The sequence below is a fragment of the Pavona decussata genome, unplaced genomic scaffold (assembly GCF_977016875.1).
Source record: "Pavona decussata unplaced genomic scaffold, jaPavDecu1.1 SCAFFOLD_386, whole genome shotgun sequence".
NCBI classification, from domain to species: domain Eukaryota; kingdom Metazoa; phylum Cnidaria; class Anthozoa; order Scleractinia; family Agariciidae; genus Pavona; species Pavona decussata.
Window position 1 is genome coordinate 2,486,579 of NW_028145758.1, and position 24,743 is coordinate 2,511,321.

The 24,743-nt window shown below is 37.1% G+C and overlaps 1 protein-coding gene and 1 long non-coding RNA gene across 2 annotated transcripts; one reads left to right on the top strand and one right to left on the bottom strand.

The window, feature by feature from the left end:
• Window positions 1–3,086: 3,086 nt before the first annotated feature.
• Window positions 3,087–17,486, top strand: LOC146451643 (uncharacterized). The gene is made up of 3 exons (XM_085098958.1): window positions 3,087–3,123; window positions 4,448–4,657; window positions 16,052–17,486. The coding sequence occupies exons 2-3, from the start codon at window positions 4,485–4,487 to the stop codon at window positions 16,857–16,859; spliced, it is 981 nt and encodes a 326-aa protein (XP_084955084.1). The 5' UTR covers window positions 3,087–3,123; window positions 4,448–4,484; the 3' UTR covers window positions 16,860–17,486.
• Window positions 5,302–7,243, bottom strand: LOC146451644 (uncharacterized). The gene is made up of 2 exons (XR_014859995.1): window positions 6,916–7,243; window positions 5,302–6,858 (listed from the first exon to the last, which is right to left on the bottom strand). It is a non-coding gene; the product is annotated as an uncharacterized LOC146451644 (long non-coding RNA).
• Window positions 17,487–24,743: the final 7,257 nt, after the last annotated feature.

Consider the following 24,743-nt stretch of genomic DNA (forward strand, 5'->3'; position numbering starts at 1 on the left):
GAGACTTTTTCGTACGTCCCGCGAGTCCGACACATTGCGTTCAGTTTCGCTTCTTCCTCGTTCAAGTTAATTAATTATCCTTGCCATGCGCCTAAAAATACAATTCCTATTCACTTGATTCAACTTCGTTCTTCACAATTATTTTGAAACTAGGTCTTCAAGACTCTTGCAAGTTAGTTGTGTTTCCGTGCAATTTTGTTTATTCAAGTTTACGGTACTTTTAGTTTAAAATTGGTTTCAAGACAAGCCGTTAGGACTTATGATTTTTTTTTAGTGAACTTAGCCGTTTCCGTTTCCTTTGATATATACAGACTCATCCCTTTACAAATTTTCCACGGTTGGTGGACGTATCTTGTTAACCATACAGGACATCTAAACCAACCCACTCTGTTAGCTTTTATTTCTGTGCTTACATAGAGTCCACGGAACGTCCCATCGCCGGTCGGCCGCGACGTCTCCTTTGACGGTCCATCGACTAAAATGTCGAATTTCGGCGGCTAAAACTGAACTTTCAACCTTACAAAAAACAAACTTATATTTACAATAGGAAACACTAGATTACATAAAGTGAAGAACAAAGAGTGGATGATCAAAATTCGGGCACGATTTGAACAGATTATTCCACCACAAGCTCACGTCGAATTTCAGGTGTCGACCCGTACAATTTATTTTTGAGCCGGTCTGCTCGCGCATGCGCTTAACCGTGAACATCGGCCTTTAAACAGCGATGGTACGTGCTTCAACAGCCACTCGCTGACCTTGCAATTCTATTTATACTTCAATAGTGCGTGCTCCAAGAACCTTTGCCGACTCTGCTGCTCTTGTAATTTATTGTTTTAAGGAATTTGCAGTTTAGGTTACTTTTTAAAATAGCCTCAGTAACAATAGCTTCTGGAGTTAAAAATATATTTTGTGGTTTACTTTCGGTAAGATCCAACAAATTGTGTATGCACTTCTTTGTATTTCTTTTAGTTGAATAGCTGTACGAATCATATATAACGTAGTCAGTTTGTACTGTTTTTCGATTACAACCTGTACGATTACATCTCCGAGAAGTTGTACGAGTTCTAGAAATAAACGCTGTTGGACCCATCCCAAGTCAAGTTTCTCTTATTGCTGCGTGCCAGTTCGTGGTTTGATCCCGTACCTCCAGAGAGTGACGGCTCTTTCCCGCAAGCGATTAGCACATTTGAGTCTAATTTCCCTCGTTGTCAGTTATTTCCGAACGCCAGAGAACCGTAAAGTTTCCGGTTATCCAGAAAGCGGAAAAACCTTCCGTCACACACTTTCTCGAGAGTCTTCAACCTCGTGCACTCTCTCGAAAGTTTTCAACCAGCTCAAGTTTACACGAGAATTGAACACCAACATGCATGCGCTAGTAATTACTGGTCATTTTCGAGCTTTCATTTTCGCGCTCTTCCGACTTGGTTTGTATCTTTTCAGTAATAAAACAGCCCGAGAGAATGCAACCTTCAAAGGTTGTCAACGAACAACTGAATTTCGAGCTGATAATAGGAACTAAACGGAACGACGGGAACGTTCATTGGATTTATTTTATCTGACATTAGCTGCGAACGGAGACTTTTTCGTACGTCCCGCGAGTCCGACACATTGCGTTCAGTTTCGCTTCTTCCTCGTTCAAGTTATTATCCTTGCCATGCGCCTAAAAATACAATTCCTATTCACTTGATTCTACTTCGTTCTTCACAATTATTTTTAAACTTTGTCTTCAAGGCTCTTGCAAGTCAGTTGTGTTTCCGTGCAATTTTGTTTATTCAAGTTTACGGTACTTTAAAGACAAGGACTTATGATTTGTTTTTAGTGACCTTAGCTTGCGTAAGAGTCGTTTTCGTTTCCTTTGAACCAAGCGGGGCAAGCACGAAAGACGCGCAAGGGCATTGGCGAAAAGGAGCAAAAAAGTTTTTGTTTAGGATTACAGCTAAGTGATAATATAGTATGTATGTATAACATAAGATATTCACAAAAAACCTATATGGAAACAAAACACGCAAGCATATCAATAACAAGAATATACTTTTGGTCATTACCATAATAACAAGGATATACATGCCATAATTTACTCTTCCCACTCTGGCCAACCCAATTTTTGAAAAAAGTAAATATTGTTATTAAGAAGACCACTCCCTTCCCTCGGGACTTTCCCAGTTTTAGTATGCTTTGCACAAAAAACTTTTACAACCGACTTTCATGATATCTAACTAACTCTTATAACACCTTTTAGAGTCACTGTAGCTGCTCGTATAGTCAAGGTTCACTCAGTTGAAATTATTTCTTTATTTGTCAATGTTTCTTCTTTTCCTTTTCTTTTCTTTTCATTTCACTGATCGACTGAGCAACGTTCCTGTGAGAAAGGATGATAAGAATCGATCAATTGACGCGATTAAGCTAATTACGTTAAGACAAACTGATACGTACCGATTTGTTGGCCCGATTAGTATAGGTTCAAGCGGATCGGTCAGGGGCAAGTTACTCTTTACAATATGTCGGTCGATTTTATTTTCTGTTGGTGTAAGGCGGAGTGGTCGGTGAAAATCACCCCCCCCCCCCCCCAAAAAAAAAAAAACTCTCTTGTAACACTGCCACAGATTTATATATATTGGGTCAATTTTCGTCGGCTTGCTTTTCCTTTTGTTTTTGTTTTGTTTTGGTTTTTTTTTCAAATTGGGTCAATTCGGCCATATCATCGGTAAGTGTAAATTAGCAGCCATTTTCTCTCCTAATCTCCCTCTATCCAATCCCCCCCCCCCCTCCGTTTTTACCGTTACTTAGCATATTAAATGTATCGTTTCCGCACTGTGGAAAATTGAACGACTGCTTGCAGTCTAGTAGAAAAGAAGTCTGTACAAACAGCTAAATTCTCAGTTTCCTTCCCGCCTTCATGAGTTCTTGTTCCTAGCTAGTATTTATTTCTCAGAAATTCCTAGTATTGCTATAACACTAGGCAAATTGATCACAATCAGATAAAGCTACTTAATATTTAAGCAGATTAATGAAAATGCTAGAAAAAAATTATAACAGATAAAAATGTGTTTCGGGTCAAAAGATGTAGTTTGGACTGACTTCACCTTTACAAGGAGTAAGAACTAAAACTAAGGCAGTGAGGTAAGGTAATTGAGCTTTAACCAGACAACTTTCTTATTCTCATCCCGCTCTAGTTAACGACAAAATTTGATCGTGCACAAGTATTTCAAGTTTCAAGTTTATTAAGTTTATTAAGTTTTCCAAAAAGTTACTTACAATGAACACCGCCTGTAAATAGCGAGCTAATCTAGGCAGGCGGTGTTAAGGACATACTTACACGAATTACTAATTGAAGGCGTTAAAAAAGTCAATTTGAATACATTATTTGTCAAAAGAGTAAAAAGTAATGAAAAGTGAAGAAAAATATTATGATTTATGATTGAATTATAATTAAGATGACTTTTTTATTTCAGAAATAAGAGTGCTAGTGTCAGCATAACTGTCCAGAGTTTCTAAAGTTACAAATAGTAATGCTTGAATTTTCTTTTTGAATATGTACTTTGGGTATTCTTCGATAGCTTTTTTGAATGCTGTTCCAAATTTTAGCTCCAACGATGGAAAAAGAGTTTTTATGATAATCGAGCCTAGAATAATTAATATAGTAGTTACCAGAAGATGCTGAGCGAGTATTATACTGATGTATGCCTTGTGTAGAAGTAAAAAGATTGCAGATATTTTGAGGTGCAGAATTAGTAGTTATATCAAGCATTAAGGTTGATGAAAGGACCCAGTCTAGTTGCTAACTTCAGCAGTGAGCCATAAACTCCGCAATTCGCAGGTTGAGATAAAATTAAGATGGCAGTTTTTTTAAAAAACAAAAAGCCACGTTTGCGGTGAGACCGACCGACAACAACTGCATATATTTAATTCTCTTTATTTTCTCTAAAAACTCATATGCAAGTATGATTGTCAAATAGCACTAATGGAGAGAAAGGCACATTCCTGAGATGTAATGATAAGGAGTTTTTGTTGTTGTTGTTGTTGTTGTTTAGTATATATAATCATTTTTGGTCTCTTTATTCGTTATGCTTAGCCCAAACTTTCGCCGCGGTATCAGTCGATGCAATAGTACTTGGAACCACCAAAGGTCTTTTCTGATTCCGGCACAGGAGGGGCTGTTAAGCAGCAATTGAAATTTCATTTTTGTACTGCCTCAATAGGTGAATTGCATTGCGGCTGCATGTTGGTGGACAAAACAAAAGAAAATTTGCTCCCAGACGAGAAAAATCTTATTGTTCCTATCCACCAATATGGCGGCCGTGAGGTCACATGCAATCCTCCAATACAGGGATTAAATACGGTCCTTCGTCTTGATAACTGCGGAACGTGCTTGTTTGATTTCTTTCATTCACGTATCATCATACATCCGATATGCCTCACGTAAATTTCCTGGTTTCTGTTATAGAAATTTGTCCGCCAAGTTGTAGTCAGGTGCTGCAACGATGAAGTCGATGAACGTCTGTTCTCAACACAATGCTTGTCTTAATGCTTCCACAAACGATATTTTCTGTACAAAACCGGACTGTGTGCTCCCCGCATGTATTAATATGAAGTTACAGAACTTGAAGGATGGAACCATGAGCAAGGCAAAGCCAAAGAGAGGCAGAAAAGCAAAGTAAGTGTTTTTTTCATCTAAATTTTTAATTTTTAAATTAACGCTTCAATTCACACCAGGGGGTTAAGAAATGCGTTTTTACCTTCTGAAAGACTTAAACAAACTTCGCTCCTGATGAGCTTTGGTCAAGATAAAAAACTTATGCTAATGAGCTTACGGTGAGTTGAAATCACCGATGGCTTATCATTAACTGCAACAAGAGAAACCGTTTTGCACCTTTGCGTGTTATAATGCATGGTCGGAATGGTCTTTTTTCACACGTGTGGAGTTCCAGCAGTCATGCAGAGAGAAACAGAATTCCAGACATCGTGGTTTATGCAGATCGAATGCTAGACTTGCTCACAAGTCGAGCTTAGAGAGCGCGAAGCGCGATCGTCAGAGCTTCAATGAGAAGCGAGCGAGCGACTTTGAGAAAGTCTAATCGAATGCGCGAGGAATGCTCCCGTTTTACACACGCAAATGGTAACCAGTAACGAAAGTAGTTACGCTTTTTGAAGGACTTGGTTCTTTTGCTCGAACAGTAACTCCAGGGCACAATATGAACCACTGAAAATAGGCAACTGGGGCGATTTAATATTCTAAACGAACATCGAATCAAAGCACAAACGCAAACAATTCCTGCCAAAAGCAGTAGAATCGCGGAACAGAGTTTGGAACATTTATTTACTGCACAACATGTGACAATATTCATTGTAGCACAAGCCGCGCTAGGAACTGTGTTTTTGTGAACGTTGTAACAACAAGATCACATTAAACAAAATTCGGAGTCTTTTTCCACAAAAAAAAAGAAAGAAAAGTGATACAAATGTAAATTGATGATACAAAGCATGAGATCGTCTCCGCGCGTTTCATTCGGACGGCCCTAAAATGGAAGAAAAAGGAATAGTTGATAAACTGTGAGTGCGAGGTTGGTATTCCTCTCATAAAGAGTTATAAAGAATTGGTACTACAAAGCAGTGTTACTGTATACTAAATTCGTACTCGACAAAGCAGCTTTGCGCAATTTACTTCAAAGCCAAACGAGAATATTACAGTGAGTTAGATCAATATCCTGCCAGACAGATAACAACAGCTCAATGAAAAGAAAGCTGACTACCTAAGTAGAGCAGAATTGGTTATTGCGAAATTAATTAGTGCGAGTAGAGCATTGTGCTCGACAAGCTAAAGCAGAACCTAAGTTAGTGTTCAAAGCGCGAGGTTAGGTTAATGTTTGCTCGACAGATAACAACAGCTTAATTAAGAACTGACTACCCAAGTAAAGCAGTTTGCTCGACAGATAACAGCAGTTCAATAAAAACTGACGACCCGATTAAAGCAGAACAGGATTAATATTGCGCGGTGATGGTTGAATTAATCTGGCGGTAGATACAACAACAACAACAATTTATTTAGGTATTTCCATATCTATACATGGCATTACCGTATACAAACTAGAAAATTATATAATTGTGTAAACTTCTAATACAGGTTCATAACCTATATAACTTCCTATATCTAGAGTTCATGATTTCATAGACAAGAGCAGCAACTGATCTACAAATAAATGGGTCAATACTATTAAAGAGGAACAAAATTTTTGAATTAATATCTAGTTGTTCAAAAAATTGGTATTTTCTAGTTATTTCATCAAAAATTTTAATTCGAAAACTATCATAAAATGTGCAAAAGAATAAAGCGTGGGACTTGTTTTCAACATCATTAGCTTGGCAAAAAGTGCAAATTCTTAAATTTTCAGGAGTCTTGGGGACAGTATATCTTCCAGTTTCAATATGAAGTTGATGGTTTCCTAAGCGAAATTTATTTACAGCGGTTCTATGGAGAGGATTTATAATAGCATCTAAAAAAAGTTGTAAAAGCTCAATTTTCTGTTTGAGTTAAGAAGTGAGAGTTGATGGTTAATTAATGCTTTGCGTATATTTTGATTGACGTGATTTATAAACGCTTTTAACTACAGTTATTGTTATTTAAAACCATGGAATTGGAATTATACTCCTTGGATAGCACTTTAATTTTCTGTGACAAACCTGGCTGGTTTTTGTCAGCCAGTTCGTTAGAAATCTGTAAACATTGTTTTGCAATGTTATTTTCTGGTAGAGTTTGTAAATGTATCCAGAATTTAAGGATGGAAGTGTCAATATTCAATTTCAAAGATAATCTTCCTAGTTCATTTCTAGCTGCAACGTTTGGGCATCGTTTATTTACTCCTAGCTTACAAAGAAAAATATGCGTTTTTTCGATTACATCCTTTTCCCAAGTACTGAAATCATCTTTATCATAGATTGCCCATACCTCAGATCCGTAGAGAAGAATTGGCAAAAAGAGTGAATTAAAAAGTTTATTGGTAATATCAAGCGGAACTTTGGAGAAATCTAAATAACGAGAGGTAGCAAAGAAGGATCTTCTTACTTTATCTTTTGAATTTAATTTACTAAATTTAAAGTTTCCATTATTAGAAAAGTTTATTCCAAGGTAAGTGTAATTGTTGACAATATCGATGTTTTGGTTGTTTATCTGAAAGGAATACTTATTAATGATTGATTTTCTAAACTTCTTCTGGAAGATCATTACTTTAGTTTTCTTTGGATAAAAACAGTGCAGTAAATAAATGACTAAGAGCCAAGCTATGCACTTATATAATAACTTCCAAAAGCAGAATCTTAAAATTGATATAGTCTATTTACAAATTTCACTACTGACGAATGCCTTGCCTTGCTTTTATATGATCGTGAATCGATGACGAATACGCGCGAGTTTCCCAACCTCGATCAGTTTTCCGCCATAATTACAATGACTCAACAAGACTTCAACTCTCGGCAATCGTCTAAAGAGGTTCCTTTATGCCAAAATATTGTTCTAATTCCTAGACGTATACGTTGCTTTTCGAGATTTCCTGTGATACTTGCGTTAAATGCTGAGCGGAAATTTGTTAGGGATATTCAAAGAAGACAAAGCTGGGAAAATTCACACCAATACAACTCAATTTCAGAAGTACATTATTTTATCGAAGCCGACGTCAATTTATCTGAGCATTGCTTCTTAGGTGAAGAAAATAAAAACGAATGACCCAAGAACTATTCTCCTTCTCCTAAAGCTCACTTGTTGTTGAATTAATCGCGAGCTTGGCAACGTCAACGAATGGCTAAAGGCCAACAAACTGTATTTGAACATAAAAAAAATCAAACTTTGTAATCTTTCGTCCCCGGCAAAAGAATATGCCCTTCATACATAGGATTAGAATGCTTGACTCCGTGACTAACACCTACGCAAACCTTGAAATGAAAGACTATGTAAAATATCTTGGCTTAATGATTGATTCAAATCTTTCTTGGAAATACCACATTGAATCTATCTATCACAAAATCAGCAAGTCGATAGGAATTACAGCTAAAATTCGACATTATGTCCCGCCAACTCATTAATAGTCCCTTACTTAACTTATGGTATTTTTGGTTGGGGAAATTGTGCCTTGACATTTCAAAGAAAGATCGTAACTCTACAAAAACGGGCCTTACGTCTTATTTACTTCAGGAAGTCTAACGAACATACCGTACCCTTCTTTCTCAAATCGAATTGCCTTCCCCTACCTAGCCTATTTTTTAGAGATTGTAGCTATTTATTGTATGATATCAACAGACAGTGAGCACCAGTTAGTATACTCAATCAGTTTGTTAAAACAAGTCAGATTTATAACCACAGAACAAGATCTGTCTCTAGCGTCTCGTTCTATGTTGTTTTCTAGAACCGATAAAATGTATGCCTTTTTCTCGAGAATCGGTGCCCAAATTTGGAACTCTATTCCTCATTCGATTAAACTACTCAAACGTTCGTCCTTTCGCAAAAAGATAAAGGAATTATTACTAAATTTCTTGCGGTCAGAAGATGATTACGTCGAAGTCTCCCGTCTTACTAAGTTATTTAAGACTTTAGGTTAGCTTCTCTTCGTAATTTTAATGTATTTGCTTTGTTTTATGTTAGTTTATCCTGTTCACTGTATAGTAGTGTCTTCACTGCTATTTAGTCCATCTATATATAGATAAACTTTGTACTTGTAATATGTCCTCAGATCTCCCCGCCTCGATTAGTTCATAAGCTACTTGCGGAAAAGTAATATAATTAGTTATATTTCTAATTTTCAATAAAATGTTGTTGTTGTTTTATGGTAGATACAACTTACCAAAACGAACATGCATGTGTAAAGTCAATCCTCAAGCAGAGGAAGTGGTCTGCTGTTATTCTGCCCGCGGCAATTATCGATAAATACAAAAAAAATCCATTCTTTTATGACAGTCTGGGCTGTGAAATGTTATGAAAACGAAGGAAAACCAATGGCAAAATCGGCAGTTGACCGTGGAAAATCATACAATACCACTCCGGAAAACACTGCGCGTCGCAAGGCACGAGTTTGTCTCGAAAGCGCAAGATGAAACTGCGTGACTATAATACACTGTGGCTGTTTCATGTTACTTTTCCAGGCATACGATGACACCTCGCGTACAATATTAAAAGGACCCCAGTTATTTTTGTTACTCACAAGATTAAAATCGAGACTGAAGTATTTACTGTTTGACTTGTCACGTTCATGGCACAGAGGGTTTCCCTTTTCTGCATGGCTTAATATCTCAAGGTGCGCATGAATGATTTTCAAGCTTTTGAGTGTCGAGCGGCTATGTCAGTTAGCACGAATTTCGGCATGTATATATATATTTTTTACTTTTACCTTCTCTTTAAAAGTTTTTTTCCATTTCCGCGTTTCAGGTAATTTTAATTAACTTATAAGAGTGATTGGTTTTGGCTGACGAGAATGAACTTTGGAGTTTCACTAAAATGTCAATAGGGCAACGCCATCATGCCAAAATATACAACTTAGACAACTTATCGCTGTTTCACAGTGTCTCTAAAATCTCGTTCGTAACATCTTAATTGCGTTTTGTTGGGTAATCGCAAAGATCGGTACTTAGGTCGTCGCTCAGGCTTTGGATTTAAAGTCAGTGTAAAGGGGGGATTTTACCTAAACGTCACTTTTCCGCCACTTGACATGGCTTTAATGGAAATATCTCGTTCACGTTTCAAGCAATCCAAAAACACTATTCTCATCCCGTGAATCTGTGTTGTGGGGTGTTTTGTGAATTTTTGGGTGATTTTTGGGTATATTTGGGAGGAGATAGTTTTTCTTGAAGGATTGGTAAAATTAAGAGAAATAAGAACCATTGACAAATGGTACCCCTTTCGTATACCTTCCATTGGAAAATAATGAAAGGCCCTTTTAAATACCTAAATGACAGATTTCCCTTCCCTTTCATATACTTCGACTCGTGAAATCCTTACTAGAAGAGCCATTCATAAATTGCTGATATATTTTAAGATCGGTAATAATTTTTGTCCAAGTTATTTAGTTGATTTATTACCCTTACAAGTTAGTGAAAGGACAACTTACTCCTTACGTACGGCATCAAATTACTCTCTTCTTGCAAGCCGCACTGAACGTTTTAACAGATCTTTTTTTCCCTCAACTACTACCTTGTACTACTACCTTGATTTTGCTATTGATAGATTTAATGCAATTTTCCATACTCGTTTACGTTTAGACACTTGCGCGCTTAACTATTATCTTTATAAAATAGGTTGCAAAGAAAGCCCCGTGTGTTTTTGTGGTTTCTACAGCGAGACAATTAAGCATTTTCTTCTTGAATGTCCACTTTATTCTGCCCCTAGAATTCCTCTGCTGCTCGCATATTTGCTGACAGGTGGTTTTCCATGTCTAAAGCACAAATAGTATCAGTTTTTCTGTTTGGATCACAGCTACTTTCTCCTAAGCAAAATAATGATCTATTTTTTCATGTCCAGTCTTTTATATCTGAATCGAAAAGAATTTATAAAAGTACCTAGATGTGTATTTTCCACCTGTTAGCATTGCTTAATGCTGCTTTTTGTTGATTTTGCTGCCGCTCTGACTAATTATTATTTAATGTTAATTTTTCAATTCAACGTTATTTCGAAGTGAGCCCTCTCGATGAGTTTTAAAATATGTTTAAATAAATAAATAAATAAATAAAAAGAAATCCCTACCCTTTTATATACCTGAAGCGTGAAAAAAGTATCCCTTTCGGGCGGAACCTCCCCGTGTAGGCCATTATATAGGGAGTACCCCCCCCCCCCCCCCCAGGGTTGTTGCCAACAATCGCCGCGTACAGAAGACGAGCCAAACTGCTCATCCCAAAGAACAACAAGTCTCCCGCCTTTGAGAATTCCGTCAAATATTCCTCATGACAGCTATACACAAGATTACCGCCAGGGTAAACTCGTAGTAATAGACTTTTTATTCTGATTATTTAACAATCCCATTCATATTGTCGTCCATACTGTTTTCTTCCTCTGCTTACAAAAAAACAACAGAGGAATATGGAAATTGCGAGACTAGTGTTCCTGTATTGACGTCACAGCCCTACTATCCCCAGTCTACCATCTTTCGCGGCATTGTACCCAACCGGAAGTGAAAAATTTGACACTTTTATACTAAGTCCTCAAACGCGGGGGAGAAAAAAATAAATAAGGAGTTTTGGGGGAACTTTCATTCGAAAACAACATGAAAATTTGATCAAGCAAATAAAAAAAATGTCAGGTACTGCGCTTGTGTCACGGGGATTTGGTGTCATTTCATAAACCTAAATACCATAGTTTTGTTTTGTTAAAAAATACTACCACACTGCAATACCCCAGTGTACTAGAACTGCCGATCTCTCTGGACTGTAGGCTAACTTTCTTGTAGACTAAAGTTCTTGCATTTTTCTTTCCAACATACGCTAGAACTGATATCATGAGTTGTTCCTTTCGAGAATTCATTTGATATTTTTCTATCAGTCTTCTAAAATTATTTTGTGACTAAGCAAAGGCATTTTAGTTGCTTTTAACCTAAAAAAGACAAAATACGGCGAACACTTCCCCTTTGGTAAGAGCAGCAGAGACCGATACAACGTAGAATTACGTTTTAGAGATAAGAATTTGCATTGGGACATTGGCTTATATTACAAGTATTTGCGCAATAACAGAACTACGTAAAACTAAAGTGATTGACAGTATAAAAGATGCAGCAAATGAAAAAACAAAAAGGAAAAAAAGCTAGTAATTTTCTTCGCGACTATTCAGGCCATGTGGAAGAAGTGTTCTGCCTTTTGAGATTAGAAAGGCATCCCTGGCCTTACGTATTGAGTCTCATTTGGAGTAGACTTTTTCTATAAGAACCTTTTTTATAAGAACGTCGAGGCTGAGATTAACCAAAATTTTAAGAACGTATTAAGAACATTTCTCAGGCTGAGAGTAGATTAAGAACTTTTTTATTTTGCTAATCTGTGTATAAAATCAAGGTAACAAATGTAAATTAACCAAAATACTTAAGGGCATGTTTTGTATAACATTTAAAATGGTGACACATATCGTTTTGTCATATCGTTTTGTCATAATCAGCACCATATCTCAGCAGGCAATGCACTTTGATAGGTTTCCTGGTCCTGAAACACATGTAGTGTATACCATGTAATTTAAGAACATCTTAAGAACGTTTTCAGTCTCAAATCGCAACAAAATGTAAGAACGTTCAGCCTCAGCTTCAAAATTAGACGTTCTTATAAAAAAAAACAGAGTGTAATTGCACATCGCGGCCGTGTGGTTGGAAGCGGTTAGGAAGTGTTCTGCGGCTGTGGTAGGTTTAATAGATTTAGTGTTAGGGTTATCTATGGTGCGGCTGTGTTCATTAAAGCGTTCATCGCCGCTTTAAGCTGGGCACTGATACACTGGTTTCGTTTATACTAAAATAATTCTTAACGTCAGAGTCAGTGCCAAGTGAAGAGTGGTGGGCATTTACCTCGCATTATGACATGCAAACGAGACAAATGGGACATTCTGCATTAATTACTATGGATCTTTAACCTCGCTTGAATCGTTATTCTGAACAATAGAGGGTTTCATCTGTCGAGGAAATATAAGCGCAGACATTTTTGGCTAATATTGTTTTAAGGTCGCCGAACACATTTTTTTTTTATTATACAGGAGTTAGTAAACATTAATTGTTTGTAAACCACGCCGTACTTCAGGGTGCCCGAAATTAGCATGGAGCAAGATTAACTAAGAAGAAATGTATTTTGATACTTCCTGTTGAGCTAGGTACTGTTTCCATGGCAACATGGCGAGCTATTAACCATCCACAAATATGTAATAGGTTTCCTTTATTTTTAGAAAATATACTCGTTAGATTTTTTCCATTTTTTTATCTTCAGAAAAATGTAATTTTGACCGAGAGACCTACTGTAAATTATATTGGTTTTGAACTTAAATGTTTTGTCAAGATACCCTCTGTCAGACTTGGGTTTTTGTGCGTAGGCGAGTTATGCTTAAAGAGAACTACTGTTTTGTCAAATTTCACGAAATTCTAACGAGCGGTTCCTAAGAAAATTAACAGCTCATTTCTGCTAAAACAACCAGTCACAGTTTTTGGTCAAATGCGCATGCCTGGCTTTTAATTGAGTGATTTCAAACTTGAAGATGAAAAGCGTGCAAAAAGGCTTAGCTTCGTGAACTCGCTGTCTGTGCTCGGTGATAACAAAAAAGTGTTCACAATCGAGAAAACTGAGTTATTTTAAGAACAAATATTAAGATTCATTTGATATAAAAGAAATTATTGAGCTTTATCGTTACCTCATAAATTTGCTTACCATAGCCCTAGCGCTCTTAAAATATCGTCATTAACTGAACCTGAAAAGCGTGCGTAAACTGTGTTCGGACACCTTAAAGAACGTCAAATTTCCAAGGGGCAACTATCAGTCCGATCAAGGCAGGAACACTCCATTGTTTTTATTGTTCACAAATAATTTTCTTCCGCACAAAAGTTACTAAGAGTGGCGTTCATTTACTGCCTCCTGTTGACGTCAATAGGTGGTTTACAACCAAACCCTGGAGATGCAAAAAGACAACGGTATGGCGGCCATGTTGGATGACAAAACAAAAGGTTCTCTCATCCAATATGGCTGCCACACTATGTCTTTTGGATTTCCAGGGATTGGTTGCAAACCACCTATTGCCAGTTGATGGTAGTGAAAAAAAGCAACCTAGTTGTTAATAAACTGGAAAAATAAATGAGAGGTTTCATCGCGGACGATTATTGGCCATCCGGGCATTTTCGTGGGATGGACACTGATGCGCTGACAGTGACTCTGCTCAGATGAAAAAACTGTCAAGTCACGTGATCGATTTAAATCAATCAGACTCAACTATAATTGATCATAGACTCATATTTTTAGGTTGCAGGTTTAGTTTACGCTATTTTTCTCTAACATATAAGCCCAATTTTATGATGTATTTTTTTGATATTCCTAGTCACAAGAGGCAACAAGTTTATAAGTGCGTGTGTAACCACGTCAGTGTTATGTGCATACCCTCGTTAAATAAAGACATTATTATAATTATTATTATTATTATTATTATTATTATTTTTTATTAGCCTAAGACACACAATATTTACAGTACTACGCACTACTTATAGTACTTACAAAGTTACAATTCTTACCGTTTTTGCAATACTTACAATATCCGGTTTACAATATCACGCTATACTAATAATATTTACAGTGCCTACAACATTACACATACATTTAATAGGGGAAAAGAAGCCAAAAGATAGATAATTATATAAGAAATAAATAAATAAATAAATAAATGAATAAATAAATAAATAACCATTGAGCGACAAAAACTTCAAAACAGCCATTTATACGAATTATATAATCACTGACAACTTGAGACAAAAGTTAAAAAAGAATGTTATCCTATTAAAACAAAAGAACAATAGCACGCAGTTACTTACCTCTTCTGGGAAAAAGAAACAATCAACCGTAATAACCCAAGCGCACATAAGCGAGGTTAGCTTTTTTGAAATATTTCACTACATCGTATGTAAATTTAAAATTGTTGACCTTTTTATCAATTATCTGGAATTAAAGTTCGTTTAAATCTTCAAAACAGTCGATTCTTCGTACTTTTGCGTTAATATCCGTCTTTAAGAAGATTTTTCCGTCGATAGTCCATGCTCTGCCATTCGGATATTTTTTTCTTTACTTTCCTCGCTTCTCTGAAAAGGTTGGCTTTCCAGGATGTTAAATTTTCGTTAATTATTATTATTATTATTATTATCATTATCATTATCATTATCATTATCATTATCATTATCATTATCATTATCATTATCATTATCATTATCATTATTATTATTATTATTATTATTATTATTATTATTATTATTATTATTATTATTATTATTATTATTATTGGCGTTATCTTCTGTAGCACACTGATGCTAATACAGCCCGGGATCTTTCCAGTTTGTTCCTCTATGTTCTTTTTGATGACTCTAAGCGCTCAAACTACTACTGGAAAAGTTTCCGTGTGCATTCCCCACATCCTGGTTACTTCAATTTCTAGATCTTTGTACTTTGAGAGTTTTTCAATGACCTTTACGAATGTATTCCTCTCTGATGGTACTGCTATGCTGACTTATTTGAATTTCATGGTTTTGTGAATTTTAAGTACTATGTCAGGCTTGTTAGCTTCTTCTTCTTCTTCTTCTCCTTCTTCTTCTTCTTCTTCTTCTTCTTATTATTATTATTAATTAAAAAAATATTATTATTATTATTATTATTACCATTTTTTGAAAAGTTTGTGCTTGAAAATTAGTCTCGAAATCGGAATGAATTGTAAATAGGTTTCAATAGTTGTTTTCTCAACTTTTAACCTGTAAATAACAATTTCAGCTGCTCGGTATATGTTAATAAAGATTATTTATTTATTATTTTTTATTATTTTTATCACTATTATTATTTAAATAATTAAATCATCTAGTTACTAACAAATTCCAAGCAAATCGCTATTTACAAGTTAAAAGTAGAAAAAAGAACTATTAAAACCTATTTACAATTCATTTCAACTAAAAAAAAATGACCATTTTCGGGCACAACAGCTATTTTCAAGCACATTTTTTTAAATTGAAGAAATTGTTATTATTGTTATGACAGTTGTAAAAACTTACGTATGCCATAAGATTATACATAGACTGGGGCGTTAAACGTGGCCCAAACTACATGTAGGAATAGCGAATGTCTCTAGACTTTGTATAAAATATATAATAAAAGCTAAATAAATAAATAAAACTTAGTGACTAATAATCTCTAAAAATTATGAATGTGAGTTCCTTAAAAATGTAGCCATCATTTCAAAAGTCCATTATTATTATTATTATTATTATTATTATTATTATTATTATTATTATTACTTTAATTATTATTTATTAGTAATCAATCAATCCATCAGTTTATTCAATTAAAACATGTTTTATCTGATTTTTAAAATCAGAAGCAGCGTGGGTCAAAGTACAGAGGTAAGGCTTACCGCAGCAAACGAAAGTACTGATCATTTCTGGAATCAAGACCTAGATGACCTAGATGATGTTCTCAACGTTCTCTGGCTAAACAACTATGGAAATATTCCGGACAGCCAGTCAAACAATGCCACCCTGGATATAAGTGAACAGCGGTCGCCTGCTTTACAGCATAATTATGAGGAAGTCTTCAACTTATTTCACGATCCACTGGCGTTTCAAGCTTTACCATCTCGCCAACCAGGGGTGCAAAACCAGTGTGTGGTAGAGACGCAGAGTGCTTCCAATCCTGGAATAAAGGTCCAGTCCAAATCAGCTCAACATTCATTTCCTGCAGAAAACCAACACCTGGCCAGCGATGAAGCGGACTCGGGTGGTGCACATGCTCACGTACCTTGCGTGCCTCATGTCATAGATAACACAGTTCAGCCAATTAACAGCCCCAATACTCATAATGCTTCATATAATATGAATGTTGCTGTATCTGGAAGGGAAGCAAGCTTGCCTGCTGTTAAAAGGTCCATACAGAATCAAGCCAAATTTCAAACGAAGTATTCTAACAGCGAGGAGACTGGAAACCACTCTCCGATCAAGAGAAAGCCAACGACTCCCATGCAATCTTCCAGCAAACTGTTTGGGATTCTTTCTCTCATCCTTCAGGTCTTTGATAGTCCCATGACACCAGAGCTTGAGGAACGCTGTGCACGTGCGCTGCAAAGAGCTCTTACGGAGATTCAAAATGCCCATTCTAATTTAAAGGGATCTCAGGGACAACTAATTTGAACCGGTACTATCTGAGTGACCATCTCAAATACAGTCATGCACAACAAGGATGTCCTATCTTAGGACCACCTTTTACAGCATAATAAACAGCACCACAGGAAAGTACTGCTTAGTAGCTTTCATTTTCATCCACAGACTCAAAAGTTAGAACCACTTTGTACAGCATAATAAACAGTACCACAGGAAAGTACTGCTTAGCAGCCACTTGAATGGTCACACTTTAAGATTCTCATTTTATAGATGGCCGGTGATAAAATTCTCAAACTCATTAGTTTTTCGTTGAGAGAAACAAAGGAAATCCGGCACTACTATGAAGAAGCAGAAGAAGAAGGTCTGGAAATGTGACTTTAATTATCATAAAATTTGCTGAACTTTTGCTTTGAATTTCTCCAAGAATTATTAATGGATTGAGTGCCTTGAGAAGCGATATCAAACTTTCGAACGAGTGTTTCACACCTCGACTGGTTGGTTCAAAAGGCTTTGCTGCGCCTCGTTGTTTCAACCCGTACTAACACACTCTTACTCGTGTTTGATATATTACTTCAAACTATGTTAAAGTAGCTAGTTAGAGAAAATTATATATTAGTTAATTGGGTGAAAAGTATATACTATTAAAAATTTCAAGACACCAAATCGAAGATCTAGCTCCGATTTCTTTGCTATTGTAAATATTACGCAACTCTCCCTTTGCGACCACCTCTCGTAAGCGACTACCTCTCATTAGCGACCACTTTTCCAAAATACCAAAAGTTTTCGAATCAAATCACTATAGATGGAACCTCTCGTAGGCGACCACCTCTCGTAAGCGACCACCTCCCGTAAGCGACCACTTTTAGAGGTGATTGTTTAAAATTTTCAATTGTTTTTAACCTCCCGTAGGCGACCACTTGACACACAATCTGCTGTTTCTCTCACGGGCGGAAATTGACTGTTACATATTGGCCCACATCATTATAGCGGATGCCGTATTAAAATCTCACAGCGGGAGCTACCGGAAGTGTCTCCCGACATTGAAACAAATGATAACATATACATGCACTATAGTGTATACTGAAATAAACTTTAATCAGGTTGAATCCCTTATAGGAAAGAAACTCTCTTATCTTGTAAATAGCATGCACGTACATGCACGACCGGTGATGACTCTCTCAACCTTGTTATTATCCAACAGAAAAATAGGCCTTATCACGGTTTTCGACGCCATTTTGACGAGTAGGCAAACAGGCTCGAAATAACAGTGTTTGTATGGAAATCCGATGTCAAATAATTTTCATAAAACATCGCTTCTGAAAAATTCATGAATTGGAAACTTTTGGCACTAGGAAAACGATTTTAAGGAAAAGTTTTGAGGGATGAGGCTGTGCCAGAAAGTGTCTAGTCGTGTTATGAACTTCCCGTCCATTTGTCTGTATAGCGAACCAGCCGTGAACTGCTCTAAAAATAGCTCGCGGGAAAAAAATACAAGGAAATGTATGGAAAGTTCAAAACACGACTGGGCGCTTTCTGGCACAGCTACATCCCTCCAAGTTTTTTCCTAAAATCCTTTTCCTAGTGCCAAAAGTTTCCTATTCATGAATTTTTTCAGAAGCGATGTTTTATGAAAATTATTTGACATCGGATTTCCATACAAACACTGTGATTTCGAGCCTGTTTGCCTACTCGTCAAAATGGCGTCGAAAACCGTGATAAGGCCTATTGTGGCGATAAAGAACGTCAACTGGATTATGTAACAAACAAACGAACAAACGCCAAAGTTGTTGATGTGTTACGCTTGCAATGTAACATTGCAAACATGCCGTTTACTGTTTGCTCCTAAATCAGGCAGTCTAAAGAAAGTTTTTACTTTGGGTTTCGATACGTAAGCGACCACATATCCTTGACATTAAGGGTGGTCGCTTACGGGAGGTTCGACTGTATACTCACTTTGTTATCAAATATTGAACAATTCCTTGCTATTAGTTTACCAGTCATTTCTGTTCAGTTTTTGCCAGTCTTTTAGCCTGCGAGCAAGCTCTCTATCACCAAAATCGAGCAAGCAAAAGAAAGGCTCTGCAAGCAGGGTGGCTCTCTATAGGTCAACCGCAAGAGAATGTCGCGGGACCCACCCCAATCCTCTCGCGGCTGACCTGTAATAGAGCGGCTTGCTCGCAGGCTACCGGCCTTTCTAATATCAGCGCTACCAAGCGGTTCATTTAGGTGGATATCTGTTCAGATGACCTTACTTTTTCTTCGGCAAAATGTCTCTTCAAAATTTCGTAACACCGGAAGACTGATTCGTTTCATTTTCTGAGGGGCACATATCTCGATAAAACTGCGGGATAAGATCAGTTCTTCGTAGCATTTCGCAAAACCAATAATAGCTCGTAAATTCGGAAAATAATCTTCTATTTCTTAAAACTTTCTGCAGGTTAACTTTTAAGCTAAAGTGTCCGAACAAACCGAACTGAATAGACCCTTATCACTCGGCGGCCATCTTGAGTCTCGGGGGAATAAAAAAGCTTTGTTTTCGCAGGGCAAGCCTCGCGAATTCAGTGCGAGGCTTGCCGTGCAAAAAAAGCTTTTTATTCTCTTGAAACTCAGCATGGCCGCCGTGTGATAAAGGTCTAGAGGCCATTTCGGAGTTGCTTTAAACCTCATGATGAAAGCGAGGCTAAGTGCAAAGTTTTTATTATGGAAATTAGTTTTCATTTATATGCAAACAAAACTAATTTTCGTTTGAAAAGCTTTACACTAGTAATGGGCTCTTGTTTACACTTAGCCTCGCTTTCATAATGAGGTTCACAAAACGATCTGGGAACACAGGGGACAACATTTCCAGTTTTACTTAATGTCGGTTCTCGTTGGGTGACCCCACAATACCTGTGACTATTTAATTGCTATCGTTAAATTCGGTTCATAGCCCATTTTTCAACCCTTGAAAATGCATGCCAAAATTTAAACTTTTGCTACCATTTTGGCAGCGTCACAATGTGTTGAATAAAACCAAAAGCCCAAAACAGGAAAGCTCACCCTGACTGGGTTATTTTAAGAGCAAAGCTCACCTTTGTGATCCATTTGGTATAAAATCGAGGGATCGATAGTATTTGCTTACCACAACCCTAGTGCGCACTTAACAGCATCACTAACAGAAGCTCGCGCAAACTGTGTTCGGCCACCTTAAAAACCCTAGACATGAACAAATTCTATATTTGTGTGAATGCATTTCTCTAAATTATTGATATTCTCTTGGCTTATATTTACATACAAAACACTCTACATGCAGTACATACTAAGTTGTCTACAGTTAAACTAAGGTACAGAGTACCAGGGCCGTACATAGCGCGGGGGCTGAGGGGGCAGCTGCCCCCGCCAGGAAAACTCAATTTGTTTCTAACATCACACTGATCACAAGAAAATCGACTAATTGACTGAAAAATTATTCCTTCAATGTGAATTCCAGATAATTATTTTGGAAAATCTGTTGAGGCAAAAGCCAGTACCGGTTTTGTTATGAAAATAATGATTTTGTCAGTTTGGGCTGCCTATTGTTTAGAACTTTCTGGCGCGTGTTTAAGCCTTTTTAGATCTAGCTTATACAAGTATTTTTGTTTTTCAGAGATAAATTGGTTTTAAAAGCCTGCGCTGCTCGCAAGTATTTGTAGCGGGTTTGGATTTAACCATCATATGTTCATCATCCGACAGATCATTTGCGCCTAATGATCTTTGAGTTTCCTCTTTTGAATTCTCTTCGTCTTGAATATGACCTCTTATTCCGTGTGTTCAACGACGGTGTTTTTATGCCACGTGGGCATTTCAGCTGTGTTTGGCTTGACTCTTTTAAGCGCCTTTCTTGTTGAGATTTGGCAATATTAGGACAGAAATTAATCATTGCTTGTATCATGCAATGAGCTTCATTCTTTAATTGTTGCAATGCCGTGCCCGGCTAGTGTTTGTCACAAGGAGTTGTGTTTCTTGGCACGGCTATTTGGTTTTTTGGGTCTCTAGTAATCGTTGTAGCGTGTTATAGAGCTATGCAACGTGTCACAGTAATACTGAAAAGGCTTGAATTGCATTTAAACATAGTTAGTAGAGGAGACTGTTTATGAAAGTCGGCAAAAATCAAGAGCAAAAACAACGGTGCTGCAATTTAGGTTGAAAGCTCCCTGACAGTGCACAACCTTTTGTTCTTTGGTCGCACATTCAGACTGAATAAATTAATGGTACTTTGCTATTGGTCACAATTTTCAACTTAATTGGAGTGCTATTGAGCGTTGTCACCTTTGTGCACCTTCAAGGGCAAAAAAGGCCAACAAAAACCTAAAACAAAGGAAGAATGATGGGCTTCATAACCATTGCCCTTTATTAACTATGATTTAAATAACGACTGTGTTTTTGCAAACGCTTCGCTCCACTGATATAGTGCATTTGAATTGTGGAAGCTCAGTATTCTCCCTTTGTTTACAGCAGTGCATCGACTGTGTTTTAAAATTAGAGACAATATTTGCTTCAAGCTAAACAAGACGTTACCTCCATAAAAAGTCATGACAATTTAAAACAAAAAGCATCGGTGTGTTTTTTTTTTCTCTAAACGTCGTAGAGGCAACTTTCTGTGTAGGAGTGAAAACAAACTTAATGACCAACTAGAAACCCTGTCTTCATACGGTAGACCCCTGTGAGGGGTGTGCGGAGTTTGCCCCCACAGACAAAAAATCCTAGGTACGGCCCTGAGTACGGTAATGAGAAAGTTGGTAGAGGATAGAAACCAAAATATAAATAAATTTAACTAGACCGGTTCAATTACAAAACTTGAAAATTAAAAGCTCAAAACTTTACTTGGAGTTTAACTATGTTTTCCAAAATTGAGGTGGGTTTTTAAAAGTCGTATTAAATGCTTCCCACATGTATTAGGCTTCTTGTTTCCTTGAAGCGGTGTAAAAATAGAATTTGATAAAAATGACACTTTTTTGTAGTACTTTCGTTTGTGCTGAATATGGATGACGTGTGAATGGACGCAGGTTTCCTTCTAAGTATGTTTGGTTTGCTGATCCAGATTATTATTAGATGATCTAAAAATAACGAGGAAGGAAAACGAGAAGGAACTGATTCTGCAACGGAAGCATGTTCCCACGATTAAGTGATTTCGTCAAAGCCTGTGGCCGGATTCACAAAGCCCTCTATTCTAAGTATTGCTTCCTATTGTCATGGCAACATAAGCCTATTGTCATGGCAACATTGGCTACTGTTAGGAAATAATACTTATAATACATTTTAACTTAGGGCGGCTTGGAGAATCTGGCTCCTGTTTTATACACTTTGATCGACTATCACGATATTGACTATAGCCCAAAGGTGATGTCAAGATGGCTGGATATTGGCCAACTGAGATAACTGCGTTCGTCTATGGACCGAGATGAAGTCGAAGTCCATAAAAACACAAAGATGAACGTGGCCAATATCCAGCCACAAGCACACACATTATTATTGCAGAAAAGTTGGAGATGGTCTTTAATTATTCATCACATTCACATTCCTCTCCCCTACACACGAAATTACGCATATTTAACAATTATCCTGCGAAATCGCGCGGAATATCGCCTGATACTTAAGGGATATTCCAGACATTCCGCAAGATTGAGCGGGATAATTGTTTTCAGTATTATTCAAACATTGTTACAAAACACAGTTTTATGGCAGAAAAGTTGAAGAAGATCTTTATTTTGCCATTTTTCTCCTCGACACACGAAACCAAGTATATTTCAGGATATCTGTTGACTACTGACAATGAATATCGAGTGCACCAGGACCATAATTGGGTAGTGTTATAATGTGCTGAATAATAACGCAGATTATTTGTTGTGTACAGAACACAAATCCCGAGTACACCATGACCATATTTGGACAGAGTTACAATGTGCAGAATAATAACGCCTGATATAGTCCAATTTCTGTTACGGGCTATTTTTAAATTACTTTCACTACTGTGACTTTCACTACTGTGGTTTGTATATGTGTTCCTAATTACCATAACATTGTGCCAACTTTAGCCCAGTGGATTTCTCTAAGAATTATTTATCATTTGTGAAGCCATATCAAACACTCGAAAGTGTGTTTCATCAGATATCCAAACACCTCGAAGTCGTTTAAAAAAACTCGGCTGCGCCTCGTTTTTTCAACCTAGTCTCAGTGTTTGGATATCTGATGAGACACATCTACTCTTGTTTGATATCAGTTACTTACAATCAAGCTACTGTATGTTTCACGATGATGGTAAAGGTTTTTTTCGTCTGTGGGAAACTACTCTTCCCAGACTTCAAGTGATGTTATCCGCTAAGGTCTACAGAGGAAGTCACGAAAATATCCATACCGGAAAAAGTCGATAAATCAGATCATGTAAGTGACACTTTTCACTTGATCTGTTCCGTGTTATTTCGCGGAGCATATGGATGGATGGATTTAGCTGACCCAATCTGCAAGCACGCCGAGACTAGTAAAATTTGTCCTTGTCTATAATAGCGCCAACATATATCAACTGACAGTATTTAGGTACGCTCATTAAATCCACGGCTATTACACCGGGCATCGTGACCAGCTATGACTACCCCAAGCAAAAACAACTAAGTACCAGCCTGAGGGCAGCTTCGTAATTCAGGATTAATGGTGCGCGTACTTGTAATTCTTTACCGCAGAATATTAGATCAGCAACTGACCTTGGTATATGAATTCAAGGTGAAGTGTCTGGCTAAACGCCACTTTAAGCACTAGCGTCCCATTAAAAATGATTGCAGTGCCTAGAGTCATATCAATTGTAATTATAGTTCACAGTTGCTATTTACCATAAAATGGACGTGATAATATATATACATGTAGATATTAATCGGGACCCTTCCTAGGCCTCAACAAATGTTTGTCACCTTAGTTTAGAATAAAACGCCTAAGATAGCTCGAAAAGCATAACTTTAGTGGTAATATCGACCAAACAACAGCTTTAAGTATTTCAGTATAACCGAAGTGCTCGGTTCGTACACTGATTACCCCAGCCCCACTCGGTACAGGTGTGGCATGGCGTGGGTTCACCTGTGGTGTAATGGTTATCACGTCTGCCTTAAACGCAGGAGATCGGCGGGGTTCGAATTCTCGCCGGTGAGCCATATTTTCACATATTAGGCTATATCTTGCTTTAACACACGTTAACTTACTTATGTGAAAATGTGGCCGATTCGCTAAGTACGAATCAGTTCCCTGCTGTCTGTTTCATGTTCCTTTCTTGGTTAGCTAGGGGACAACCCTATCAGTCACCAAATATAAGATAGCATACGCATTTCAACAAATACGCGAGTAGCCATGCTTTCCAGCACGTGCATGTTACAACTGCCTGGAGCTTATGTCAAGTGCTGCGTCATAAAAGAACCGGAAATGACGTACGAACCAGACGCTTTTCCAAGGAATAAACTGGAGTATTTTACTGATAATTAAGGCTTGGGTGCTTATATCTTAGCTGCAAGTTTTGCTTGGAATAATTCTTCCAAGTTTGAGGAAGAAAGGACAGTTATACTTGGTTCTAAGTGACACTTGCCCGATTTTGCTTTTAGTCTGTCTGTTGCAAAAAAAAAAATTGCCTCTCCAGTGAATGTCTGACAAGACTGAAGTGCTTAAAGGATTAAATTGTATAATTCCCATTAGCAATGTATTATTTTATGCTTTGTGAACGACTATCCAGCTTTTCATATTAAAACTATTTACGAAAATGCCTTTTTCCTCTTTTCTTTTCAGTAAAAACGACTTATGTTGAATTTTATGTTGAAGTTAGATTTAGCACTGCACAAACAGTACAAAAGGTTTTAAAACACCATCAATGTTTTCCCAACATAACCTGCATCACACAGGTCACACTTGAATAAATAAACA

Coding starts and splice junctions, on each gene's coding strand:
- LOC146451643 (XM_085098958.1), top strand. CDS start 4,485: ATGAAGTCGATGAACGTCTGTTCTCAACACAATGCTTGTCTTAATGCT. Junction 4,658..16,051: donor AAGAGAGGCAGAAAAGCAAA/GTAAGTGTTTTT, acceptor TTTTAAAATCAG/AAGCAGCGTGGGTCAAAGTA.